Raw genomic sequence first — 27,651 nt, 5'->3', positions numbered from 1 at the left:
TAGATTTTTCCCCATGATAATAACTGACAAAGGGATGCTATGTGTATGCAACCTCATAGTTATACATGCTGTATTTGTACACGGTAAGGAATACGTTTCTTAAGTGCAAAATTGTCAATTTGAATAACAGCCAGAACTCCAACATTAAATATTAAAGGGAAAAAACAACATAAGAATTCACAATAAACATCAATGGATTTTAACAATTATTACCTTTTGTTCTTTTCTGAATAGTGTCTTCATCTTTGACCCGCTTGATATGTTCAGTTCAACATGATCTAAAGTGTAAACACCTATCCATATTAAATTTCTATCCTTGATGCAGAGTTAAAAAAAAAAAAAAAAGTAAAAGGAATGTATTAAAAAAACGATCATGTCTGTATTTGTTGAATAAGAATTCAAGGAGAGGAAGCCCAGAAAGCCAAATTGTTTTATTAAAAACACACACTATAAAGTTTATGAGCAATTCATGCCAAAGGTAATAATACCGAACTCAAATGAGGACAGAGTGGTGGAAATATATATACAAGCTTGTACACGCCATGCTCAATTTTTCCTCCTTATAATTTTGGCATAATTGATGAATTCTGCTTCTGCTAGTCCAAAAAAATGAGCAGCCATTTAAGACAAGCATCAGCTAACATTTTCTTTTCTACACATACAAAGAGAAAGGCTTTATCCTGTAAGGTTTTAACCTCAGCTCATTCTCTCTTTCTTGCCTAGATAACCTTAAGTTATCTCTGTGCCCATCTCTCAAGTCATTTCACAAATAGCCCCAATCTCTCTGTCTTTCTTTCCTTTCCATTCCATTCACTCCTCTCTCTCTCTCTCTCTCGCTCTCTCTCTACACAGTCTCCTCTATAATGAACTCGATGGTGTGCGGGACTTCTTGGCCAGCCACCACTGATATGGTGGGCATGGTAACTGCAGGGACTGCAATGTTGTTATGGAGGAACACCACAGAGGCACCGTGCTGATCGGGCACCAGCGTGCCCTCCTGGATGATGGGGACGGCGGTGGAGGTAGACGCCATTGCCGACGTGGATGTGGGTGAGGCGGCTTCCTGCACCAGCAGTATGGTCTGTACGGCCGAGTCCTGGTCTGCAGTGGCTTCGGTGATGGGGTCATTGGGGTCAACGGCGTGCAGACGGAGGTGTTTGTGGAGATTGGGGCGCGAGCGGAAGGCGGTGGGGCATCGAGGACAAGCGAACGGGCGTTCGCCGCTGTGCACCCGGGCGTGCTCGGCTAATCGTGCTGCCACGCTGAAACTCTTCCCACACACCCAACACACAAACGGCCGCTCGCCACTATGGATACGCTCGTGGTCCTGCAGGTGGGGCAGCTGCCGAAAACGCTTCCCACATTGATTGCACTAAGAGAGAGACGGGCACAGAGAGGAGTAAGGAGAATTAATTCAAATCAATACTATAGGAGTTTACCATTATTTAAAAAAAAATAAAATTGAGCAGAAACACGAATTTGTTTTCCTCCCTGATATTTAAAAGAATCCGCTCGGCTGAAATCTCATGTCAGTCGCCAACCCTCCTACATGCGTGAAGAGTTGGACGTAAATAAACGTGATAAATTCAGCAAGGATCAGTAACGCAGTACAAGGTCCTTGCGGAGCTGAGGACAGACAGATGCTGACTGGGTTGTTCGCAGTGTGAAGGAGAATTTCCACCTCATTATGACGTTGTTACATAATTCTCCAGAAGAAAATGAGCGAGTCATTTTTGGAACACGCTGCCATTGCCTGTGTGGGAGGACTGAGTCCATATCTGGACTTTTCTTTCTCCAGGCCAAATTGGCACGCAGGCTACGCTGGATAGAAGTGAGTCCTTATCTACTCGCGGAGAGTGAAGTGTTCCACTGCACAAGTGCAAAAAGCATCTCCTCTCTGTTACACAATGAAATTATAGAGTAGTAGAGAGAGGGGGAAAGAGTGGCCTTTCTTCTCTCTCTATCTCTCTCTCTCTAAAAGGTTGGGGTTTGTTTTAATTGATTGTGCTTATTTATTTATCATGGTGGAGGTGATTGCTTAAAATTGCTTACAAAAATATTATTTCGTAAGTGTGCTCCATGTAAACAACAGTGAAAGCCGGGCTTTTGTTACATAAATACAGGTAACAATAATGACCGATGTCAGTAAGTCACCCCGCAGTCCTTTTGTACATCGTGTGTACATCGTGTGCGTGCTTCTTTCTCAACCTATAGTTCTTCATTACAGACAAAGTTTTTGTCTACTGTTGTTTTAGCCAATTATATATTAACCAGAATCGGTCTCATTTGGTTAACTAGTAATAAAAATTCTGGCATATAATGAACATCTTGTTATGGCCAACAAAGCAATGCAGCACAATGCACAAACCGTTCTTCTAACACGAGCTCAATTTGAACTGGCTTTTTAATTTTATTTGTATTTTTTTTAAACCAATACCTGTCTTGTTTGCCACATGGTTTTATAAGAAGCAAGAGTAACAGATGGCAGCATGAGCTGAGCAACATAATGATATTATATCATTATCATTATATTGAATCAGTTACTGCCTGAACATCTATCACTGCATTAGCCTCTATCGAGTCTTGCTAACATCTAGCAACTTTACAGCTGCATGAGCTAAAAATAAAGTTTTAATGAGTAGTAGGCCAAAACTGTCATGCAAATAATATTTTCCTCTCCTGAAAAGTATTCTTTCTTTTTTTTGTGTGTGCAGAAATGTGTATCCTCACACACAAGTCAGCAGTATACTATTAAGCTCCGGAGTGTTCGGTGAATTTTAACTGTATACTGCATGATATACAGCACATCTGTTGTCATTTTGTAAAGAGATAAAACATATTAGCGTATGCTGTTAAAGGAAAATATTTATTTTTTATTTCTTTTTAAAGAATGTTGTGGTGAACTGGGATGTTTGGATGCATAAGGGACATAAGGCAGCCAGTCTTATATGCTATTATAGCCTTAGCACTGGAATTACCACAAACGGTTTAGCACTCAAGTCTCCATCAGTGAACAGTGGATAAGTTCAACAAAACAGACTTCATGTAAAAACTGTTATGAGTTTTCCTGGTTACACTATTTCAGCATGTAGTATTAGCACATTTATAGAAGGGATTTATTTATTTATTTATAATAGTACTATCCGGTGTCACCCAGATGAGGATGGGTTCCCTTCTGAGTCTGGTTCCTCTCACAGTTTCTTCCTCATATCATCTCAGGGAGTTTTTATCCCTTGCCACCGTCACCTCTGGCTTGCTCATTAGGGACAAATTCATATATTTAAAATCTTTACTCTGAATTTATATATATAGTTATATATTATATATGTTTATATATAAAGCTGCTTTGGGACAATGTCCATTGCTATACAAATAAAACTGAATTAAACTGAACTGAAAATAATCAACCACGACCTGAAGCTCTGTTACTGTTACCATCCCAATATTGATTATTTTCATTTAACAGCATGCGCTGATGTGTTTTATTCCTTTTATACCTCAGTGATTTCCCCACAGTTCCAAGTTTAATTTATCAATGAACGACATGCCACACTTTCTTAACGGTTTGTAGTTACATTTAATGTTGTGGACTGTCTGCATTATCACTTACACAGCACCTATAAACAGTCGTCCCCCCCCCCCCCCCCCGCCTCTCTCAAGTTAATAAGGAGCAGCTTGAAATGTTAGTGAGAAACTGCAACGCACAAAATCCTCTGTCCTGAAGACTCCCCACGGTGGAACTGTTACTGACTATTACAAAGCGCTGATGTTAAATTAAATGTTAAATAAACATCTGCTTCACCATATCACTGATTATGTATTTCTTTGGCAAATAAAAATAATTTTTTTGTTTATTAGTCTTAGATTATGTACATAATCCATAATGTGTGGGTATAGAAATATGAACAGATTCGAGAAATCAGCAGCACTGTGGTATGAAAAACATATACAACGTGTATATATATATATATATATATATATATATATATATATATATATATATATATATATATAAACTTTAAAAGAATATAAAATACATGTATACATACAGGAACGGTATATTTTAAGATTGGCGAGTGATGTAATATCCATTTGCCGCCCATATTCGCAGCAGTCTGTGAAGAAATTTTGTGCGTTGAAAGTCTAGTGTGACCGCCGCTTAACTCGTGTGATGGAGATGTTGAACATGGTTCAATATATTCAATACTTATATGTTATATTTTATTATATTTGATATTTAAGCAAAGGTGTATACAGGACAGTTAGAGACACTGGGACAGTGAGTGGTAGCTTGGCAGTTAAGGGTCAAGGTTAGTAACTGGAAAGTTTACAGGGTTAAATTCCAGAGAACCCCTGCCAGGCCCTTAAGCAAATTTAAATCTCATCTGTTCCAAGGCTATTTGTACAATGACTGAGTTTGAGCTGTCAGTCATTATAAACAAGTGAGTGAGTGAGTAAGGAAATTTATAACGTATTTTATACAGTGTGTGTGTGTATATATATATATATATATATATATATATATATATATATATATATATTATATATATATATATATTATATATATATATATACACACACATACACACAGTATCTCACAAAAGTGCGTACACCCCGCACATTTTTGTAAATATTTGATTATATCTTTTCATGTGACAACACTGAAGAAATGACACTTTGCTAGAATGTAAAGTAGTGAGTGTACAGCTTGTGTAACAGTGTAAATTTGCTGTCCCCTCAAAATAACTCAACACACAGCCATTAATGTCTAAACCGCTGGCAACAAAAGTGAGTACACCCCTAAGTGAAAATGTCCAAATTGGGCCAAAAGTGTCAATATTTTGTGTGGCCACCATTATTTTCCAGCACTGCCTTAACCCTCTTGGGCATGGAGTTCACCAGAGCTTCACAGGTTGCCACTGGAGTCCTCTTCCACTCATCCATGACGACATCACAGAGCTGGTGGATGTTAGAGACCTTGTGCTCCTCCACCTTCCGTTTGAGGATGCCCCACAGATGCTCAATAGGGTTTAGGTCTGAAGAAATGCTTGGCCAGTCCATCACCTTCACCCTCAGCTTCTTTAACAAGGCAGTGGTCGTCTTGGAGGTGTGTTTGGGGTCGTTATCATGTTGGAATACTGCATAGTGATCATGCTCTGCTTCAGTATGTCACAGTACATGTTGGCATTCATGGTTCCCTCAATGAACTGTAGCTCCCCAGTGCCGGCAGCACTCATGCAGCCCCAGACCATGACACTCCCACCACCATGCTTGACTGTAGGTAAGACACACTTGTCTTTGTACTCCTCACCTGGTTGCCACCACACACGCTTGACACCATCTGAATCAATTAAGTTTATCTTGGTCTCATCAGACCACAGGATATGGTTCCAGTAATCCATGTCCTTAGTCTGCTTGTCTTCAGCAAACTGTTTGCAGGCTTTCTTGTGCATCATCATTAGAAGAGGCTTCCTTCTGGGACAGCCATGCAGACCAATTTGATGCAGTGTGGCGTGTATGGTCTGAGCACTGACAGGCTGACCCCCACCCCTTCAACCTCTGCAGCAATGCTGGCAGCACTCATACGTCTATTTCCCAAAGACAACCTCTGGATATGACGCTGAGCACGTGCACTCAACTTCTTTGGTCAACCATGACGAGGCCTGTTCTGAGTGGAACCTATCCTGTTAAACTGCTGTATGGTCTTGGCCACCGTGCTGCAGCTCAGTGTCAGGGTCTTGGCAATCTTCTTATAGCCTAGGCCATCTTTATGTAGAGCAACAATTCTTTTTTCAGATCCTCAGAGAGTTCTTTGCCATGAGGTGCCATGTTGAACTTCCAGTGACCAGTATGAGGGAGTGTGAGAGTGATGACACCAAATTTAACACACCTGCTCCCCATTCACACTTGAGACCTTGTAACACTAAGTCACATGACACCGGGGAGGGAAAATGGCTAATTGAGCCCAATTTGGACATTTTCACTTGATCTGAAGGTGTATGATTAAATGTTTGAAATCGGTGTTATAGACAAAAATGTAATCATGCCAACATATTCACTTCTTTCATTAGAAAACTAACATTTTATTTACAAAAAAATATTTATTTAATATTTATGTTACAGCCTTATTACAAAATGGATTAAATTCATTATTTTCCTCAAAATTCTACAAACAATACCCCATAACGACAACGTGAAAGAAGTTTGTTTGAAATCTTTGCAAATTTATTTAAAAATTATATATATATATATATATATATATATATATATATATATATATATATATATATATATATATATATATATATATATAAAATCTAAATAAAGTCAATATTTAGTGTGACAACCCTTTATAGTAGTTTCAAGTACAATTAGTGTAGTTTTATAAGGAAATGAGCTGTAAGTGTTATTGAGCATCATGCAGAACTAGAAACGGTTCTTCTGGAGACTTTGACTGTCGCTTCTTATTTTTGCAAAAAAACTCAGCAGCCTTCATTGTGTTTTTTGTCTGAAAAGTGTCTCTTACCACTTAATACACTACTTTCTTTACTGACATGCAAACATTTTTCTGTAACATTTCATTTTGTGCAGGAAATCTAATGTTTGGGAATCTAACGTTTTTTGTACTGACTCAGTAATGTAAAAGTCATAAAATAAAACTCTATAACAAAGTTTGTACTAAAGGAAAAATTACTGTGTATATAACTTTTTATATACAATTATAAAATTTTATTCACAATTAGTTCTGTAACAGTTAGGTGGATTAGACTTTTGAACAAATTTTTTTTTTTACTTCCCTACTTCCCATCCATGTTCACAAAGACCTGACCCCATGATCTAAGGTGGCCTGATGAGTACAGTATCTATAAAATGACTGACAGGAGGCAGATCCAAACACAAACAAGCACTCCAGACCAGAATTCAGTTTTCCAAACGGGTTTTCTCAGCCACTTAATACACATGTGCTGAGGCCACAGCTTTAAACTTTATATTTTATAAAAATTTTGGTTATCTTTCAAGTTATTTGTAAGAACATTTTACAAAAATGAAAGTAAATGTTTGCGGTTTGTTTTTTGCTGAATGTTAAAGAAAGTAGAGCTCACCTCAAAGGGCCTCTCGTCTGTGTGTGTGCGCATGTGCACGGCGAAGGTGGAGGCGTAGGCAAACTCCTTGGTGCAGAAATCGCATGTGAAGCGGCGTGGGGTGTTCCTCTTGGACAGCGGCGCACGACAGTGCGCCACCACGTGCTGTGCCAGGGATGAACTGGAAGCGAATCGTTTCCTGCAGGGTGTGAGAGGGCAGCGTAGCGGCGTCTGGCCTGTGTGCGAGAGCCGGTGCAGTTCCAGACCATCCTGGGTCACACAGCGGTGGCCACACATATCGCACTCAAGCTGACCCCCGACTCGGCCACGCCCATGACCTGGATAACGGCGCCGCTGAGTAATTTTTCCTGTGCAGCGCTGAACGTGCACGTCTAATACGGCCTGGTTCAGGAACTGAGAGCCACACTGAGCACACACCACAGGCTCCTTATCTAGAGAGAGGATTACACCAGAGGTTAAAACACACATACACATCCACAGATCTCTTGCCTAGGGGGAGAGAAAGAGATAGAGGAACAGGTAAGAGAGAGAGAGTCACTTATCTACAAAGGCAAAAAGGAAAATCTCAGACAAACACACATATACCTTAGGTTCCTTATCTAGGAAAAAGAAGAGGAAAGGTGGAGAGTTGCAAAAGCATAACATAGACATACACCTTATGTCTCTTATCTGGAGAAAAATATAGACTGGTATAAAAAATGACACTAACACACTGTGCTCTCAGCTTTATCTAAAGACATGAGGAACAAAATAAAGATAAATAGAACTTTAGGAACTCAATGACGGATCCAGTGCTGGTGTTAGATGCAGCTGTGCTATCGGAGTATGACCTTTACAGTCTTCAAACACACACGCTTACACAAATGAACTGCCATCTTCTCATTCTGTTTCTCTCTCACACACAAACACACACTCAACCCAGTAACTGGTATTAGCCTGATGAGAAAGTGACTGATCAGCAGCTGAGCTTATCAATACAGCAACTAATCAATGTGACCTCTGACCCCATTTATCCCTTCCTGTCTGAGTCCCAATCAATAAGAGGACATTCGTCAAAGGGGAACCGTGAATGTATGAGAAAGGGAGAGAGAGAGAGAGAGAGAGAGAGAAGTCAAACAGCAGAATTATATGTGAATATGTGAACGCATAAGCTGCTTTATGCTATCATAGCCTAAAACTGTGAAAGAACTGCTTGGTCAGTGGTCTTGTTTGAGACTGCTTAAGACGGCATGCTTAATGGTGGTCAGTTTGCTGCCTTTCAAGAAATCAAAATCTCGGAATGTCAACATCACCGCAACGAGTGTCAAAAAGTCACCAACAGGAACAACATGGCGTTGTAGGACTATCGTGAACGAACCTTAATCGTATAAGCTGACTTGACAGGAACATAACTGATAACTTTATAGGTGTGTGTTTGTTTAAATTAGGCACTGATCAGATTCTGCATTGTGTATATACGCTATACTGCCAAAAGTTTGTGCGCACCTGACAATAACACTCATATGTGCTTGTTGAACACCCCATTGCAGATTTACTCCCCCTTTACTGTTATAATAACCTCAAAGGCTTTCCACTAGATTTTGGAGCGTGACTGTGGGGATTTGCGCATTCAGCCACAAGAGCATTAGTATGGTTGGACATTGATGTCGGGTGAGGAGGGCTGGTGCGCAGTCAGGATTCCAATTAATCCCAAAGGGGTTCAGTGGGATTGATGTCAGGACTCTGTGCAGATCACTCGAGTTCTTCCACCCCTACACTGGCACACCATGTCTTCCTGTAGCTCACTTTGTACACAGTAACACGGTCATGCTGGAACAGGTTTCGGGCCTCTTAGTTCCAATGAAGGGAAATTGTAAATCTACAGCGTACGACGACATCCTATACAATTGTGTGTTTCCAAATTTATGGCAACAGTTTAGAGACGACCCACATATCGGCGTGACGATCAGGTGTCCACAAACGTTTGGCCATACAGTGTATTTATACAAGGAAACACATTGATTGTGAGGAGTAAACTCAACGCTGGCCTCTGACCTTGGTGCATGAGAGAGTGCAGGTCGAGCTCCTTCCGTCGCTTAAACGCCTGTCCACACACACCGCATGGGAAAGGGTGACTAGTGTGCAGCAGCCTGCAGCAGGAAAATAAATAAATAAATGAAAGCAATCATTCAAATTAGTTCATCATAATAATGCGTAATCTTTCAACATCAACGTCTTTTAACACTTTAACCTCTTTTAAAGTGTTCAATACTTTTATCCTGTGTCATTCCTCTTTATTACACATAACTTCATTTATGGACTTTAATGTTGTGAATTCTTTATATGTGTGGATTTCTTGAGTTAATACTGATGTCTGGTGAAAATTTCAAGTGAATAACCTCATTGGAAATATATTTACTGAAAAAAATGTTGACGAATTCAATACATATTTCCTCCCACTGTATGATTAGTTGAAAGGAACACAGTCTGTGTATACACTGAGGTGTCAGAATATACAAGCTGTGCCTCACATATACATCATCCAAATCACACCAGGTCAGCGGTGCTCCTATGATACTGCCTGTCCACTAATGGATTAATGGACTATGTTGGGGGGGGGGTGTGCATAATGTGTGTATGGTACGTGTACCTGGAAAAAACAGGCAATAAATGTGAATGAATTAGAATGGATTAGAAAATGGGTACATATTTTAGAAGTTTTTTTTTAAATCCACCAAACTAAACAACCTTTGAGTCCTTAACCTTCTCTGAAACCCAAGATGGAATATGCAAAGAAATATATATGTAAATGGACAATGAATGCTGGCTGTCTACAGATCAAAATAGATTAGTAGCAGGAGCACAGGGTGGAGATTTATAAAATCTTATCAAATATTTTTTTAGTCCATCAAATCTTTTTTTTTCATTTTACTGATTGATTTTCTCTTTGTATATTTCCATTTATATTAGTATCTTAGTAATCATTTTTCAGCTACATTTTTCAGCTAAAATGATACATGAAGCTTGTTGTTATTATTTATTAATTAATTAATTAATTAATTATTATCGTTGATCGATATGCAGCGAGAAACTGAAGCATCTTCACCAGCAACAGACCCTGCCTCATGTTGAACAGTTGGAAAAAGACCGTGTGGGCTGGAGGCATTTGTTGGATCGCTCAAAAGATAATGCTTCCAAAAAAAAATCGGCAACAATAAAAACAGTCAACATAATTTTTGGACCAGAAACGTGAAATGCTTACAGTAACACAATCTCATCATCAGGCAATTCCTTCCATCATTTTAGGATCTGACTCATATGATGATGTCAGTCCAAATTCTACAGACTAACTTTTTGCTTTTTAAAAGGTCGTAAAATTCTGCCGGAACTGAGCTCTTTTGACTTGGTTTGTGCCTCGAGGCTCAGTTTAGCAGCTCGCATCTACAAAATATACTGCAAACCAAAATACATCTGTGCCTGTTTATATCCACCAACTGGGTCGAGTCCAGATCGAACCGCTTTCTCACTGCAACCAAACACATTATATTTTGACTCTGCATATGTGAAATCATCCCAAAAAAAAAGTCAACTTTACAACAGTATGTATGTAATAACTATCATTATATAAGCCTCGGCCATTAAAACTCTATTTATAATGGAATTATAAATAGATGGAATTGTTTGATGAGAGCCTAAAAAAAAGGTGCTTTTTATAACCCGGAAAGGTTTTTAGTATGCTGAGCACACTGCCGCTTTCCCCATTAATGCCTAACCTCTGTAAACTGAACCGTGGTTGTCAGATCGGAGTCGATTCGAGGGTTTAAATTCCCTTCTCACTGGATTTATAATCTGAAAAAGGACCTCTGGAGACCGGACTGGCACAGGCTGATTAATATCTCAAAGACACAGCTTGATGAGGTCATGCCTTGTAATGAGGTGGGTCAAGGGTGAAGCTTCATTCACTTCCTGCTCAAATCTCATGTTCTGTACGTGTTCGACACGAGTGCGGCTGTCATATCTGTCGTCTCACCAGAACATGAACCATGGCATATCTAAGAGTAGTGAGACTGTAAGAAAAAAACCCCATGGTATGCTAATCATACAACCCAATATAACTTTTTTCTGTCACATTAACTCATTTTAAGTACATGGTTTCAAACAGAATGCTATTAACTAGCATAATACTGTAGCAGCAGGGGAAGTATTAAATTATTTAATCAACGACGGCGCTAGAATAAGTCTTAAAAGTCTGACTTTTTAAGAGAAACATTCTCCTTCAGAAATAAAAGCACTGCACTGGAAATGTACCCACTAGAATGAGTGTGAATATTAAACGAATGCCTATAAAGCATTCGCTCTTCTCTACTCTACTATCCTTTTCTGCACACACTCAAGTTTGTTAAAGAATCATCTACAGGAAGTAAAGATGCTCTTGCTACTTCCTACGAAAGCTTTCAATGACACTCACCTGTGCATCTGCAGTTGTGAGTCCAGCTTGAAGCTGGCTGGGCAGTCGGGACAGGTGAGCAGACGGGTGTCTCCAGGAGGACGTCCTCGGCCTTTGCTTCGCCCATGGCCTCTCCTCTCTGTGCCGTCCTCGTGGATCAGCATGTGGCGCTTGAGCGAGGCAGGCTGAGAGAAGGTCTTGGTGCAGATGGGGCAGGTAAAGCAGCGTGGTGGACCATGGCACAGGCTGTGGCGCAGCAGACCAGCAGGAGTCGGGAAACTCTTGTTGCACACGTTGCAGTTGAACAGCTTCTCGCCCGTGTGCTGGAAGACGTGCTCGCGCAGGAGGCTGCGCCGCGTGAAGCCCTGCCCGCAGTGCGGGCACTCGTGGGGGAGCGGCGTGCGTGACCAATCACGGCTCAGCTTGGCTGTGGCTTCGAGCGTGACGTCGGCCAGCGTCGTTTCAGTCAAGCTTTCTGAGGGATGGCGGGGAGATGAACATTTTCACCAGTGTTCTTATCATTTATCAAAATTATCTGATAAACAGAGCGACAAAAGCATCCCTGGTTCCAATTATGTAGACTGGAGTTTTGATCAAATTATCTAGCGCATCAAAAAAGTCAGACATTTCCTTTTAAAAAGATTCTCTCGCCTTAATTCTGTTCAAAATATGAAAAAGTTTATGATGTCATAAAATTAGTTCAACGGCTTGAGACCAACTGCATGCAAGATTAGAGGATCGCGTCCAAGATTTTTAGCCACAGAGCCTGCATGATAAACTAACATGAAATCTTACTTGTGTGTCTACCTGTGACAAACACAAACAAGTTAACCATCCTACTAGTTATTTAGGATTACAGGAGAACATGTGGGTGTGTCCAAATTGCATATTCATACCTATCCATTGATCCTGGCATTTTTAATGAGGGTAAATGTACAAAAAGTAGTCTCGGATTTTTGTGCCATTTTTGTCCTGGAGGCGTTTATAAAATCAAAAGGACAGGGACACAAAAAGTAATTAGAGGACATCTTATCTTATTCAAAATGGAAGATGCAAACTAACTAGAACTCAAACTAAACATTTTTCCACCGTTGATATCTTTCCACATGAGACTGACTATTAGTGATTATTAAGGAACATCTCTGAACCCTAATATACCAAATGCCACGGTGCTATAAATGAAAGCATGCATGCTATTGCACTCGCCCGTAATTAACATATGCTTCTTGCACACTGTTGCTTCCTGTCGTCCTTCCCTAATGAATAACACGCAGTAGTGACTCATTATGTGTTCTTCTTATCATCATCACCACTACTGCTTTCAGTATACAACCTTTATTGATTAATAAACTGCTTACAATAAAGTGCTTATACCCGTGGCTCCTTCTGTAAATGTTTCATAAAAATCTGTTTATTATTAGTCGTGGATTATGTGGAGAGTCTGAGATGCAATTAAAATGAGCGCATTAATACAAACGTATGCGTTGCCTTGCAGCTGACACTAATGTCAGAGCCGTGCTGTATAGAAAATGAATCCGTTCAAGATTCCTAGACACCGAATACACTTGACACTAATGGACCAAGATTTTGAATGGGATTCAATATACAATATGGTTTTCAGAGCTCTACAATATCTATGTAAAATGCAGCTGTGAGATTCTGAAACTCGTACTGCTTGGACGGATGTACAGAAATAAACGTAAGCAGCCACTGACCTGGCCGTCGAAGCAGGAGGGCAGGGGATGCAGGAGGGTGTTTGGCCAGAGGGATGAAGGTGGTGTTCAGTCTAGCAGGAGAGGGTATGGCCTTGCGATGTTCTCTTCGATGGTACAGAAATTGAGTGGTGCTCATGAACTCCTGGCCGCACTCCGTGCAACTGTGTAGTGCCTCCGCTAGGCCGTGCTCACTACTGCGGTGCTTTGCTAACTCGTGCTCAGCATTAAAAGAGCACCCACACTGGCTACACAGGAAATTCGGGCATGTGGAAAGCCCTGAAGATGCTTCCTCATCCGTCTGTGCCATATCCACATTGCTAGTCTCTGTCTCCACTTGTCGCTCTTCAATGACTTCTTCATTCGTGGCCTCATCTCTGCCTTCAACTTCCTCCTCTTCCATGTTGACAATCTCTGCAACTTCTGTCTCCTCTATTTGTTCTCTTTCAATTGCCTGAGGCACAGGTTCATCTCCATTTGATTGGATGACCTCGCCTCTAATCACAGGATCGAGCTCCACCTCCACCTGAGGGATGGGCACAGCGTCGGGTACTGTCTGCTCCAGGCTGGTAATCTCCATCAGACTCTGGCCCTCTCCGGCGGTGGCGAGCAGGAGCAGACCTTCTCCTGGAGCTTCCAGCAGGGTGGTGGAGAGCTGGGGCACTTCCACCTCTTTCTGCTCCTCTTCTTGTATTTGACTGCGGTGTTGTTTGCGGTGGTAGAGGAAGAGCGTGGTGTTGAGGAAGCCCTCGCCGCACACGTTGCACCGGTGGATGGCCTCCTTCAGGTTGTGCGCCGTCTTCCGATGAGTCACCAGCTCTGAAGCCAAGCTGAAGCAGCGGCCGCACTCCACACACAGCAGGCTAGAGGGAGGCTTGGCCTTCTTCTGACCTCTCCGTCTCACTTGTGGGCTTGGTTCCTGCACAGGCTCAGTGCACTCAGGCTGCTGAGGTTCAGGTTCCTCAGAGGGCTCAGGGGGATCACTGCTGCATGTTAAATTCAGTTGTGGAACATCTTCAGCATTGATATCTATTAATTCTGAGTTCACTGGAGTAAAAGTCTCCACACTTGATTCATGTTTGACTCCTCCTTCCAACTCAACTAGCTGATCATTATAAGACACTTTGCTTGCATGCGTCTGGCTGATGGGTCGTGGCAAAGAGGTGGCAGCCACGTCCCCAGGTCCAGGTCCTGGTCCAGGTCCAGTCTCCAGGCAACAGCCGAGCTTTCGGTGCTGCTGCCACAACAAGAGTGCATCAAATAGGAGCTCACAGTCAGCGCACTGGTAGAGGACACGTGGTACATCTGAGGAGGGTACAGGTTTTCTCTCATTTTGAACCTCAGGAACATACACTGACTGACCTTCCAACTGAAGGAGAGAGACAACAGAAAAAAGTGAAGGGAGAGTTCAGTGTCAAGTCTCGTTCGATTGAGAATTTTCCATGAAATCTTGAACAAGCTGTTCTAATCGTAACTGCATTCGAATTAAACAATTTAACGTTCAGTTTGTACTTGCAAAACACAACGCATACAACCTACATAAAGGCCACTGGAAGCTTGCTAATGCACGCCAGTGTCGAATCACTCCTTTGTGTCCATCGTAAATTATTTCAGCACACAATCGTCTTGGGTACGTATACGCACTTTACTTTCAACACATTCTGAAAGACAATCTCAATTACCTTTTTACTGCACTTACAGTTGCAAGAAAGAAGCAAACCTCAAAAGACCGTTCCCTTATGCCACTTTCTAATCGCGAAGCTTCCACAGCATAAACACACTCACAGCCTTTTTCTCGTGTCACATTCAATACCATTATTAACTGCAGAGTCTTTAGGAAGGACCCAGCAGGGGGGTTGTATTACAGTAATCCGATGGAACAGTCTGCGACATCCTTTTTATCTGACGAGGTGAAAGCCGTCTGCCAGCTGTGTGCTGTGCCAGCATTTAAAAATAGTCTGAGCATTCATAGACTATTGCTACTGATGGCATGGTATTTAGATCGGAGCACAAATGATATGGGCCTTTCAAAGTCTACTGAAACAGGTAAGATAGGAGTAAATAGAAAGCACATAAAAGATACCAATCTATTGCCAAGACAAGTGAAGAAGTCATTTAAAAATGTGCATGGCAACTAATAGGGCTCTTACTTATAAAACCTTCAGGAACTTTTCTCCGTTTGTGCACCACCAACAGAGTAATTCAATAAATAATTCCAAGCATTGCTTATTTTAATGTTAAAGCGTATGACGTGCCAGATACGGGAAACACTGATCATGCACCAACTTTAGGCACAAAAGAAGTCTGAATAAAGAGTGACAGGCAAGAGTCAGCATCCAATCAGAACACACACAGAGAGAGAGAGAGAGAGAGAGCGTAAAAAACACAAAGTTTCCAGAGATACAGGACGTTTCAGACCAATATAATCAAGAGAAAAAATGGATTCAGGTGTGATGGAGCTTTTTTCTTGCTTAAATTTTAAGGCATGTATCAGTTCTCTAATTTGGTGGTGAGCTAGTGAATGACAGTCACCTGATTTATCCTCACTGAGCAGTATACATTACATATCGTTACATATGTTGAAGTTGTTTTAGCTAAAGCGATAATGATAGCCAACTAGTTTATTAGGCAACTATTTGTGTTTCAAGTTTCTGTGAATTTTTGTATCAATACTCTCAGAATACTTCGGTAACACCATAATGAGTGCAGATTATTTATATATGAAAATATTAAATATCCAATAACTAAATAAGTAAACAAACAGCAAATTCATACTTAAGTACAAAAAAATGAATGAATGAGTAAGCAAGCCATGGCTATACCTGCTTTGTTAGAGGCCTTTATATATTATACAGTGTGTGTTTTGTTTTTCAAAATCAATTAGACGTTGATATTGAGGGATTTATGAGTCTCTATGAGTCACATACAGCTATCCTTCTGAGCCATTTTAATGAAAATAAAAACCATTAATGTCCCACCGTATAAGGTTATCTAAACTCATCTCTAGGGCGGGCGATGCACTTGTGCAAGTAGCTCGTTTAGAAAACAATAAATCACAATTTTACGGCAAGTGCGCCAATATTAGTACACAAAGGGAAATTCTCAAGTGTGTAATTTTCTTGCTATAATTAAGAGGGAAATTAGGAAGTATACGCAACCCTGAATTACACTTCAATTTACATCTCAAATATCTTTTTGGCTTAAAAGCAACACTTTCAATGTAGAGCCTATTTCAGATAATTACAGCTGTGCATTCAAGCACCATTTGGGGGGAAAAAATCTGATTCAACTAAATAGAGGCATTCACAGGCATCGTATGTAATTACCTTGGGTAATAACGGTGTCTAAAGCTATATGGGATTGTAGCAATAGGGTTGAAATTAACAAAGATACAACAAAAAGGATCTTTTAACTTTTCAGGGACATACTGGTTGATGACATTAATCTAATTTAATAATGCTGTGCATAATAAATTCCATGTATAATACACAATTAGAGTTTCAACTGAATAAAATGAATATCACACTTGATCAATGGAAGAGATAAAACAAAGAATATTGTTTGTTGCTATTATACAGTACGTTTACATGGACAACAATATTCTGATATTAACCAGATTAAAACAATACTCTGATTAAGAAACTACCATGAAAGTACCATGTAATGTGGAGTATTCCTATTTTAGTCGCATTATCGACATGCATTACAGACATGTACACACCTTAATCACACTATTAACGTCGTGTGGGAGATTTCACCGCATTCTGCGACAGGACACGTACATCAAATGCGACAGGACACGTACACACAAGGCAGTGCTCTACTGTTTGATGGCATACAAGCGAACACGCCTGCATCTGAAACCATGTAATTACCTACTATATAGTAGGACAAATACATGTACTTCAGCTACTATATAATATGTACGTACGTGGTTTGGGACGCAGACCACGGCTTCAAGCAGTCACAAATTTGCACGTATAGCATGACAAATAATTAACTGCACTTGAAGCTTTCGTAAAATAAAAAATGAAAACACCCAAAACTGTATACGGTTCCATAACGAAGACCAACTGTAGGTCGATACGTGAAATTCTGGAGGGAACGTCAGACGTCATGGTATAGGGATGTGATGACGTGTGCCGTTAATCGATCTATGTTCTATAACATGTAAAACGGGAACATGAAAGGAATATTCTAAAAGCGACACATGTAAACACCTTAATCAGAATACTGTCTTATTCAGAATAAGAACAATATTTAGATTACTGCTGTCCATGTAAACGTATTGACTGTTGTGCCTCTATTAATTGATTATGTAATAATTAAGCTTTTAAACTTGAACTCTTGGACTCATGGCTAGTTTTAAGAAAGATGTGCTGGATCCAAGTCCCAGCACCAAACTGTGTCAGTGAAATAGGGGTCAGATGTCACGTTAACATGTCCCTAGGGGTCGGTAAGTACTACTAATGACCATGATCTTAATACATGATCAACAATCTGATGTATGAAGGGGCCAGCAATTCAATACTATACCGTGTAGAGCTGCTCAGTATGATAGTATGTGACAAAATAATGGTATTAATAATAACAAGAACCTTTAGTTGTTCACAGACTGAATGAGCTGTGTGTACAGTATATGTGTGTGTGTGTGTGAGAGAGAGAGAGAGAGAGAGAGAGAGAAAACACCTGTGGTAGACCAGCAGAGATGGCAGCAGCCTCTATAGCAGTGCCAACAGACAGAGGTTGTGTGTTCTCAGCAGTGCAGGTCAGCTGGTGTGTCAGCACTTCCTCGAGTGTGGGGAACTCCCGGTAGCATGGGAAACACATGTACACCGACGAGCTCTCCATGTCTGCATTAGAGAAACACACAAACAATGTTTACAAATAATAAAATCAAACTTCTAGATTAAGGGCACGGAGCACTGAGCACAGTGGGTGACATCTCTACTTAGTAAAAAATAATGCACAGCCAAAACTTACAAGGCATGGGAGCGGGACCCTAATCCATGTGTTAGTAAAGCTTAGGAACGAGATCATTAAGTCATGGGAATTAAATCATTAAGTCAGGGACACAAGTTAGTAAGGCTTAGGAACGAGATCATTAAGTCATGGTATTACTTTTTTTTTTTTTAAAAGAAGTTTGCTTTCATGTTTCTTAAAAATGATTTGAATAACAGAGGCACAGAGTATGGAATGTCCTTTGCAAGAAAATGGCATTTATTGTGTCTAGTTATTAAAACTTAGGTTCTGCTTCATTACTCCTGTCCGCCAGAGACGTTGCTAGAGTAGTGGAGGATCGCAGCGCCAGCCAGATAGGTGGAGAAAATAAATGCCAACATGAGCTGAGCGGAGGTGATATAAGCCACTGCTGCTCAGCACTCCACCTTTTTCATCGTTGTAGTTTCTTCATCACATCGTAAAGTGCAGCTTTCTCGGAGCAGCGAAAATTCGTCCTCCCAAGCTGTGACGATACGTTTGGCACTGCGCTATTTGGACTGTGGTAATAACTTGTTTGTTTTCCGGATTGCTCACCACTGGAAAGTACGGGCTTTTTCTTTAGCATCGCGGCTACGCGCTGTCGAGCTAAGAGCCGCTTGCTATGGCAAGTTTTCCCGTTGGGATTTTCTCAACGGACCACTGGGTCTTGGTGACGCTGTGCAATGGATATACTCTGCAGATCCAACACTGACCCTGTTGTGGAAGACCCGTTTCGTTCAGCAGGTCTCTCTCAAGAAATTCATTCCTTGTTAGATAAGAGGGCAGTAGAGGTGGTTCACTCCCTGGTTCAGTGGGACAGGTTCTACTCCATATATTTTCTGGTTCCAAAGCGGGATGGAGGTTTTCGTCCAATCTTAGATTTGAGTAGACTCAACAGGTTCTTAAAGAAGCTCCCCTTCCACATGTTGCGCACGACTGACGTTCTTCAGTCGGTGACAGAGGGAGATTGATTCACAAGTGTCGACCTGACGGATGCATACTTTCATGTTACTATTGCTGTGAATCACAGGACGTTTCTACACTTCAGTTTCAGAAACCAGACTTACCAGTTCAGGGTTCTACCCTTTGGTCTTTGTCTAGCCCCTCGAGTGTTACGAGGTGTATGAAGGCTGTCCTGTCACCCCTGTGGTCCTAGGGGTTCCGGATTCGGATTGTAGACAATTGGTTGCTTCGCGCTCAGACGAGGGACTAAGATGTGCACAATACCCAGCTGCTACTAGACTACATTGCCAAGTTTGGTCTTTTGAAGAACAGGACAAAGAGCTCGCTGTCTCCCTCACAATCCATTACATTCATCTGGGTGACAATCGATTCATCTGCAATGTGAGCTTCTCTGTCTCCGTCTCGGACGACTCATCTCGTCTGGGGGTGTCTCTCCATTATGGGGTGTTATTGAGGCTGATCAGAATGCTGTCGTTGACCCCCTCTGTAATTCCTCTGGGACTGCTTCACCTGCGGCCCCTGCAGGTGTGGAGCAACAGCCTTCAGTTGGACCTATCGTAACATCGTCATCAGCGGATCGTAGTGAATCGCAGTTGTGTGCGTGCCCTCCAACGGTGGACTTCACAGGCCTTTTTGATGGCTGGTGTTCCGTTGGGGATTTCTCCCTCTTGTCGGGAGGTGGCAAGAACCGATGCAACCCTCAAGGGTTGAGGAGCAGGTTGGAACCATAGGGGTATCCAGATGTAGATCAGGACATTTGACAGGAATTTGGTGTGGCAGAAGTATCTGCTTCAGAGAACACAACTCACTGCCCATTGTGGTTTGCCCAGTTGGAAACGTCCAGTCAGCAGGGGCAGGACGCGCTGTCACACAATTGGCCGGATTGTCTCCTTGTCTCTTGTATGCCTTTCCTTCAATTCCGCTGCTGTGGGAGACACAGAATTGCTCAAGGCAGACACAGGGTGCTTCTGATGGCACTACAGTGGCTGTCCAGACCATAGTTTCCCTTGCTCCTAACCTTGCTGACGGACATTTCCCCTCAGGAGGGATCTAATGTCTCAGCTGGAGGGCCACATTTGGCATCTGAACCGGACCCACCTGCAGTTATGGATCTGTCCTCTGGGGCCAATTCCCTCTTAGCAGACTAAGAGCATTCAGTCGTTCATACTGTCCCCAACATGAGGGCTGCTTCCACACAAGCGCTTTATGCCTATCAATGGAAGTCTTTTTGTATGTGGTGCGAGACTAGTGGGTTTGATCCTGCACGATGTGCAGTCTCTGTAGTTTTAGGTTTCCTACAAGGTCTTTTGGACAGTGGTAGGGCAGCCTCCACCTTAAAGGTTTATGTGGCGGCGATCTGTGCACACCATTCACCTCTGGACGGCTCATCCTTGGGCTCCCATAACCTGGTTTGCAATTTCTTAAAGGGTGCAAGGCGCCTCAATCCAGGTCATTCTCTGGTGTGGAGTTTACCTCTGGTTTTGGAGTCTCTTTGCCAACCCCCTTTGAACAGTTGGAGGGGGCAGATCTTAGGTGGAAGTCATTGAAGGCTGCTGTGGCATCAGAGAAAAGGGTTGGTGAGCTTCATGCTCTGTCAGCGAGTCAGTCCTGCATGAGATATAACCCGAGAGGGTATTGGTGTTGTCCTCTGGCCCAATTCAACTTTCCTTCCCAAAGTGCTCCTTCACCAGTCCATTGAACTGTGTTCCTTCCAGCCGACAGGCTTTGAACATACATTCTCTGCTCCTGTGCCACATATGGGCCTGGGTACTATGTAGAGGCTACGCAGCAGTTAAGACAATTGGAACAGTTGTTTGTCTTTTATGAAGGTGTTAAGAAGGGTGCCCCTCTGTCTAAACATAGGCTGTCACGATGGGTAGTTGCAGTTATTGCCTTAGCGTACAAGCAGGCCCAATAACCTATGCCCGGGTCCATCACTTGCCATTCCACCAGGGCTGTTTCATCTTCGTGGGCTGCCTTCAGGGGTGTCTCTCTTAGTGACATCTGTGCTGCGGCAACATGGTCATCTCCCTGTACCTTCGCGAGATTCTACAATGTCAACGTTGCTTCATCCCAGGATGTGGGTTCAGCTGTCCTTTGCCAGTGACCTGTTTTTTTCTGGCGAGTTACTCCTTTTTTCTGGTATGAGTCATCTACTACTCATACCTCTCTGGCAGTCAGGAGGAATGAAACAGAACGTTGGTTACGTATGTAACCAGGGTTCTGGGAATTCCGGATGATCGGCAGAGTCCCTGGTCACTCGGAGTGTGCGAGAAGACGCTCCAAGGTGGAGTGCTGAGCTGCAGTGGCTTATATCACCTCCGCTCACGTGACCACGTGACTTCGTTGGTATTTGTTTTCTCTACCCATCTGGCTGGCGCTGTGATCATCCACTACTGTAGCACCATCTCTGGCGGTCATCCGGAATTCACAGAACCGCAGTTACATCCACAAATGGTGTTATTATAATAATAATAATAATAATTTAAAACATGAAAACATTTTACTTATTTTCTTTATTCCTTGCATCATTTTCCAAATCATCACAGTGCAATGATTTCATAGTAACGGACACTACAGGGTGTCCCAAGTGTCTCCATACATAGGGGAAATTAACACTTTTTGGCAAACTGTAACTTTATTTACAAGACATACGCCACATGACTGCCATTTTTTTGTAAACACACACAGAGTCGTCTCCCCCACTCATAATGAACTCGTGTTAACACATCTGGTGTTACGCATATAACTGCATGTCTGTCGCAACCTTGCTTCCTGTTCCAGCCATGAGACTGGTTTCAATATGTTCTTCTTTTGTCAAAGGCATTCGTAAAAGCTATCTGGAAAAAAAAAAAATATATATATATATATATAAATTAAGCATGAAAAATTTTGGAAGACATTTTGCTAAAAAGTGTTCATTTCCCCTGTGTATGGAGACTTTTGGGACACCCAGTAAATTAGAGCTTTTTCTATCAAGTTATTTTTACTAGTCATTACAGTGTCTACATCTTGACTAAAGCAAACAAGCGGAAGCTTTTTTCCCCCTCCCAAGCACCTGATGGTCATATATCATAAAACCCTTATATATCATGAAGGCCAGTTTGTGGGCACAATAATTGTGTCTCATTAAGGTGTGGCAACACAACTATCTCATTCTCACGCCTTACTAACTCGTGACCATGACAATTATCTCTTCCCCACGTTGGAATTGATCTAGATCCCACAACTCACTTAGTTATAGCTATGCATTAGGAACCTGTTACCACGTGTTAATAAGTTGTGGCCACACATTTTTTCTTACTATGTAGGGGTTTAACCAGAGGGGCTCGGAGAACTGTTATGACTTGTTTAAATTCACAGAGATTTACAAGGACCTGAAGCCCAGATTGCAGACTGCTTCAGAAGAAATTCTAAAGTTACTGCAAGTCCACGCAAACTATGAGGACACGTATTACATCTTTTAACGAATTACCTGGTTAAACAAAGATGCAATGAAGAAAAAAAACTGATTTGTCTCAATCTGATATGAAAGACTGGATCTTACTGAAATATTGTGTCTTTCACCAATTCAAACACAGTGAGTTTAAACACACTAAATGGTATAGCGCACGTTACGTCTAAAGACCATTACACAGCTTGTAATTAAATCCTGATAATTAAGGATTAAAGTCATCAGTAAACAATAAGACCAAACCCGACAGTGTTGCATCATGTGATATACACACTAGGGTTGCACGGTATTCCAGCACTACGATACTATCACGATAATAAAGCTTAAAAATACCACCGATGCCACTGTATTTTTTAAACGGTACCGTAAGTCATGTTGTATGTGCGACAGTTAAGACTACTTTCGCTAAAACGACACATCCCATTGCTTTTGCGGAATACATAAAGGTAAAATCTGTACCTTAATCTTTAAAGATTTCCTGTTTGCGAGTAGGCGAGCTAACGTTATTCCAACCGCTGTCTAAATACTAAAATTAGCCAAAGCGATCCAACGTTATACTAACTGCTGTCTGTATGTTCTAAAATTAACCGAGTTTGCTAGTAAGCAAGCTAACGTTCCCAATATTATGATTATTTTGGAGTTTGTATCCAAATTCAGTTATTTATTCCTAATGTTGTGTTCATTCTTAGTACTCTTCTTATGCACAATTTCCATGTGCATGATTTCATTGCTCTAGGGAACAACAGATGAGTAGATGAACAGATTAATTTGTTGTTTGACAACTGTATGATTGTTCTGGAGTTTTTCCAATAGCCGGTTATTCATTCTCATTAATAAAATGTCGAGGAAAACCTGGTTTGTCTGTTTTCATTTATATCCATGTGTTTCTTCATATTTGGTTCATTTTGTAGATTTGAATGATGAATTAACACAATATAGTGTGGCATCATGATTCTTCACTGGTATAGTATCATAAGATATGTTTATGGTATCGTGACAACCCTAATACAGACTACCTGAAATACTGAGCCTGAACAATTACCAATATGTCTATGTATACTCATGAAGATACAGGTCAAGAGCTTCAGTTAATGGTCACATTAAACATCAGAATGCAGAGAAGAAGAAAAAAATGATCTCAGTGACTTTAGATGGGCTGGTTTCTGTATTTCAGATAGTCCTGGGACACAACAGTCCCTAGAGTTTACACAGTAACACACTTGTGTCTCATTTCATTTGGGTATTCTCTAATCTTCCCCATGTTGATGAATGACTGAGGGGAATTTGGCATCTGAGTCGCCTCATATTTATATCCAGCGTTGGGGAGTAGTTAATTAAAATTAGTCACGCTACTGACTTAACTACATTTTTCAGTAGCGTGTCAGTAGCTCCGCTAATTTAAAAATAGTGTCGCTTTTCCAGTAACGAGTTACTTTTTCCAAACGTGTAGCGATGAAGAACGACCAATTGTTACGTTTTTGTTGTCCAGCTAAAACAATGCTCATCATTACATATCTGCACTGCCCGCATGCTTCACAGGAATTAAGAGCCTCATTGTAGCTCACATGGACAGGAAGTGACCGTCTGATGGACACGTAAAGTGACCAACCACAGTTTGTTATGTGATGCATGGGGCGGGTAAATGATAATAACATAATACATTAACACTACAGTTTATTCTCTCATACAGAGAATTATAATGACTGACGCATAGTTGGTAATGCAACACAACACAAAGTTTACATTTACTTACAAATAAAATAAAATAAGTTTATCAGTGCATGTCGAGGGATTTCTTTTACGTTCTGAATGTAACAGTCTGATTGTTTTCCTCAACATCTCGTTTAAGGGCGCAGCACGAGAAAAACTTACTATCTTAACTTATTTATGATTATTTCCATAATTAATTAATCAATGGTATAATAATAATAATAATATACAGTTTGAGCATTAACTATACCTTTGAATGGTCTATAACTAAAAACTCTAGAAATTAATAATTGTTCTGAATTATCTTTAAATTGCTTCATTTTTCATGCAAAATTATACAGTTATTCATAAGCTGAAAGACGATCACAGCCCATTTAAGTACCGTTGATATAGTTAGCTACTTTTTGTTAGTAACTTGTAGCGTAGCTACTGACTTTTTTTTTTAAAGGGTAGCTTGACTAATGTTGCATCAAATTTTGCCTATTACCCAAAGACAATTAATATTTCACATAGAAACAGATACTCACATATATTAACCAGTTTGAAGGACAAAGAAGACACCTACATAACTACTTTAACATTAACAAACTCTGAGTGGCGTATAGTTAATTAGTTTAGTATGACAATAAATAAAGATAAAAACATCTTTCATATTATTTTAAACTCCTGTTTATTGGAAGGGAGTGGACTGTGCTCACCGAACCCAATAACAGCGCCCTCTTCAGGTTCAGAGAGAAACAAGAAGTTAACCTTCCTACACTAAACTAATGCATTAAGCCACTTGGCACTTTGCTCATGAAAAATACACGGGTTTTTTTTGTTTGTTTGTTTGTTTTTTTAAGATATGTGAAGAGTAATATCTAAGGTTTACTCTGAAATGCCTGACGGCAGACACCAGGATTAAGCATAACATTTGACTAAATGCAGAAAATAAATAATGATCACTGAATATTAAGTAACTTCTGCTTTTTTATCAAATATCAGAAGTGTTCTTGATTACTCACTTACATCTATATACACATCTCTCTCTTTCATTCATATATATATATATATATATATATATATATATATATATATATATATATAGATAGATAGATAGATAGAGATATATAGATAGATAGATCTTACATAAATATACACACACAAGTGGAGATTATTTTTGAAGTAAATGTTTTCTACACATGTTCTTGGTTATGACATGAAGTATGAGATTATTTCATTTTAGAGGAGGTGTCCTTCAAAAAATAAAGTCCACTTGTAACCTTTGCACAAGCCTAAAGTTTACAGTAATGAACCCTAAAGGGCCATTATGTTCACTATGTATGGTTTTAATCAACGATATAAAAGGAGATAAGGGGACTTCCTGTCAACGGGGACATTATCATTTCTAAATAACCAATAATTATAAACAAAATAAGTTTGCAATAATACTGACAATAAAAATAATTTTTAAAAATCTGACTAAAACTTGCAGACTAGTCAGTCAGCATAGCCAACGCCTTGGGCTAACTAGCCGGTCAAATGCTAGCTAAAATAAGCATGCTAGCTTGGTGCAAACATTAGCAATTGAGCTAACGCGGAACCGCTAGCTAGCATTTTAGAAATGTCATCGCCTTCCCGAGCCGGTTTGAGCACAACCCAATGAAGCGTTGACATTTCTGTTCGGTCAGCATCTATAATGACGGCTGTGGGCTGAAGACACAACCAGTGTGTGCCGAGTCGCTGTAAACAACACAAGCAAGGTGGAAGAAGCGCCGAAGAAGGACGGCGCGCGCTTCTTCGGTGGTAATAATGGCGCTTCCGCGAGCGCAAACGGCGGATGTCTCCCCCAGTAAAAACTCCAACAACCTCAAGTACTGTTTAAATACTAGAACCGATATAGAAGTATGATACTCGACCAAAGTGTTATTTTAACGGCATAAAATAGAAAAACTCACCGAATACAGCCTTACTGCTTTGGATCTGAAATGATATTAGGAGCGTTTCAACAACAAGCTCTGTGATTGGTCAACAGGAGATTTCGATTCCACCAATAGAATCGCACTTGCAGAAACTTGGCTGTGTGAGTGTCACTGGGAGACTGGACTCGACTCTTACAAATGTCTGTTGTCGACAGAATGTCAACCCTACTGTATAGTGGAGCAGTGTAAATATATAAAACATTATAGTACAGTGCTTAGTACGGTAGTAGGCACTGTAGTGTTTTGAATGAAGCCTCGAACCACCAGAGTAATTTAAAACATTGAGTGGCACAACTACTAAATATGTGGTTTGAGATATATAAGTAAATAGTTCTTCACTGCAATTAAGCACTACTTTGGAAGATTTGTACTTCACAAAGTTCAAAAGTTTGCATACATCAAGTTGACCGTGACTTTAAAAAGTTAAAAGTTGAAATTGATGTAATGACTTCTGATGTAGAAGTGTCTGATTGACCAGGTGTCATAATTAGGAGTTCATGTAGAGTGTGCCTGCGTCCATCCTTGATACCATGGGTATGTACATCCCCCATTAAGAGAATCCTACATGTCTGAAAGGCTATCACGCAAGGAAGAGGTCCCTACTTCAAAACCCGGCGTAAAAAAAAGCCAGCCTGAAGTTTGAAGGTGATCACAAAGATCTAACCTTTTTAGTGGAATGTTTTCTGGTCTGATGGAACAAAAATTGAACTATTCAGACACAATGACCAGCAGTATGTATGGAGGGAAAACGGTGAGGCTTTTAATGTGAAGAACATCACCCAAACTGTGAAGCATGGATGTGGCAGCATCATGTTGCGGAGGTGTTCTGCTGGAAAAGAGAGACTGGTGCACTTCAGAAAATAGATGGCGTCATGAGGACGGAGGATTATTTAGAAATACTGAAGCAAAACCTCAAGACATCAGCTAGAAAGTTGCAACTGGGTTGCAAATGGGTCTTCCAGCAGGACAATGACCCTAAGCATACTGTCAAAGTTGTAATAAAATGTTTACAGAGAGACAGTGAAGTAAAAGTACTGGAGTGGCCATTACAAACCCTAACCTGAATCCCAAAGAAAATGTGTCCACTGAACTAAAAAAGTGTATCTGAGGAAGGAGGCTTGCAAATCTGACCGAGTTACACCAGTTCAGTCAGGACGAACGAGCAAAAATTCCAGCATTATGTACCATGAAACGTTTGTGGAAGGCTACACCAAGTGCTTGATTCAAGCAATTAAAAGGCAATGCCACCAAATACTAACAAAATGTATGCAACCATTTGATCACTGAACATCTGATCTAGAAAATAAAAGCTCTCCTGTATGATGACATACAGGCTATGATA

At 40.7% G+C, this 27,651-nt stretch overlaps 1 protein-coding gene across 1 annotated transcript; it reads right to left on the bottom strand.

The window, feature by feature from the left end:
• Nucleotides 1–412: 412 nt before the first annotated feature.
• Nucleotides 413–26,331, bottom strand: znf574 (zinc finger protein 574). Its single transcript, XM_053625014.1, has 7 exons — nucleotides 26,286–26,331; nucleotides 17,931–18,094; nucleotides 13,245–14,610; nucleotides 11,551–12,004; nucleotides 9,138–9,232; nucleotides 7,104–7,534; nucleotides 413–1,372 (listed from the first exon to the last, which is right to left on the bottom strand). Exons 2-7 carry the CDS (start codon nucleotides 18,090–18,092, stop codon nucleotides 845–847), a joined length of 3,036 nt encoding a protein of 1,011 aa, XP_053480989.1. The 5' UTR covers nucleotides 18,093–18,094; nucleotides 26,286–26,331; the 3' UTR covers nucleotides 413–844.
• Nucleotides 26,332–27,651: the final 1,320 nt, after the last annotated feature.

This window comes from Ictalurus furcatus, chromosome 1, assembly GCF_023375685.1.
Source record: "Ictalurus furcatus strain D&B chromosome 1, Billie_1.0, whole genome shotgun sequence".
Classification (NCBI taxonomy): domain Eukaryota; kingdom Metazoa; phylum Chordata; class Actinopteri; order Siluriformes; family Ictaluridae; genus Ictalurus; species Ictalurus furcatus.
This window is presented reverse-complemented; position numbering and strand designations above follow the sequence as displayed.

What these genes read in the sequence shown, in the direction of transcription:
- znf574 (XM_053625014.1), bottom strand. Translation starts at nt 18,092, where the DNA reads ATGGAGAGCTCGTCGGTGTACATGTGTTTCCCATGCTACCGGGAGTTC. An exon ending in TCTCTGCTGGTCTACCACAG is followed by an intron (nt 14,611 to 17,930) that starts GTGTTTTCTCTC and finishes TCTCTCCTTCAG; the next exon opens with TTGGAAGGTCAGTCAGTGTA. An exon ending in TCACAACTGCAGATGCACAG is followed by an intron (nt 9,233 to 11,550) that starts GTGAGTGTCATT and finishes TTCCTGCTGCAG; the next exon opens with GCTGCTGCACACTAGTCACC.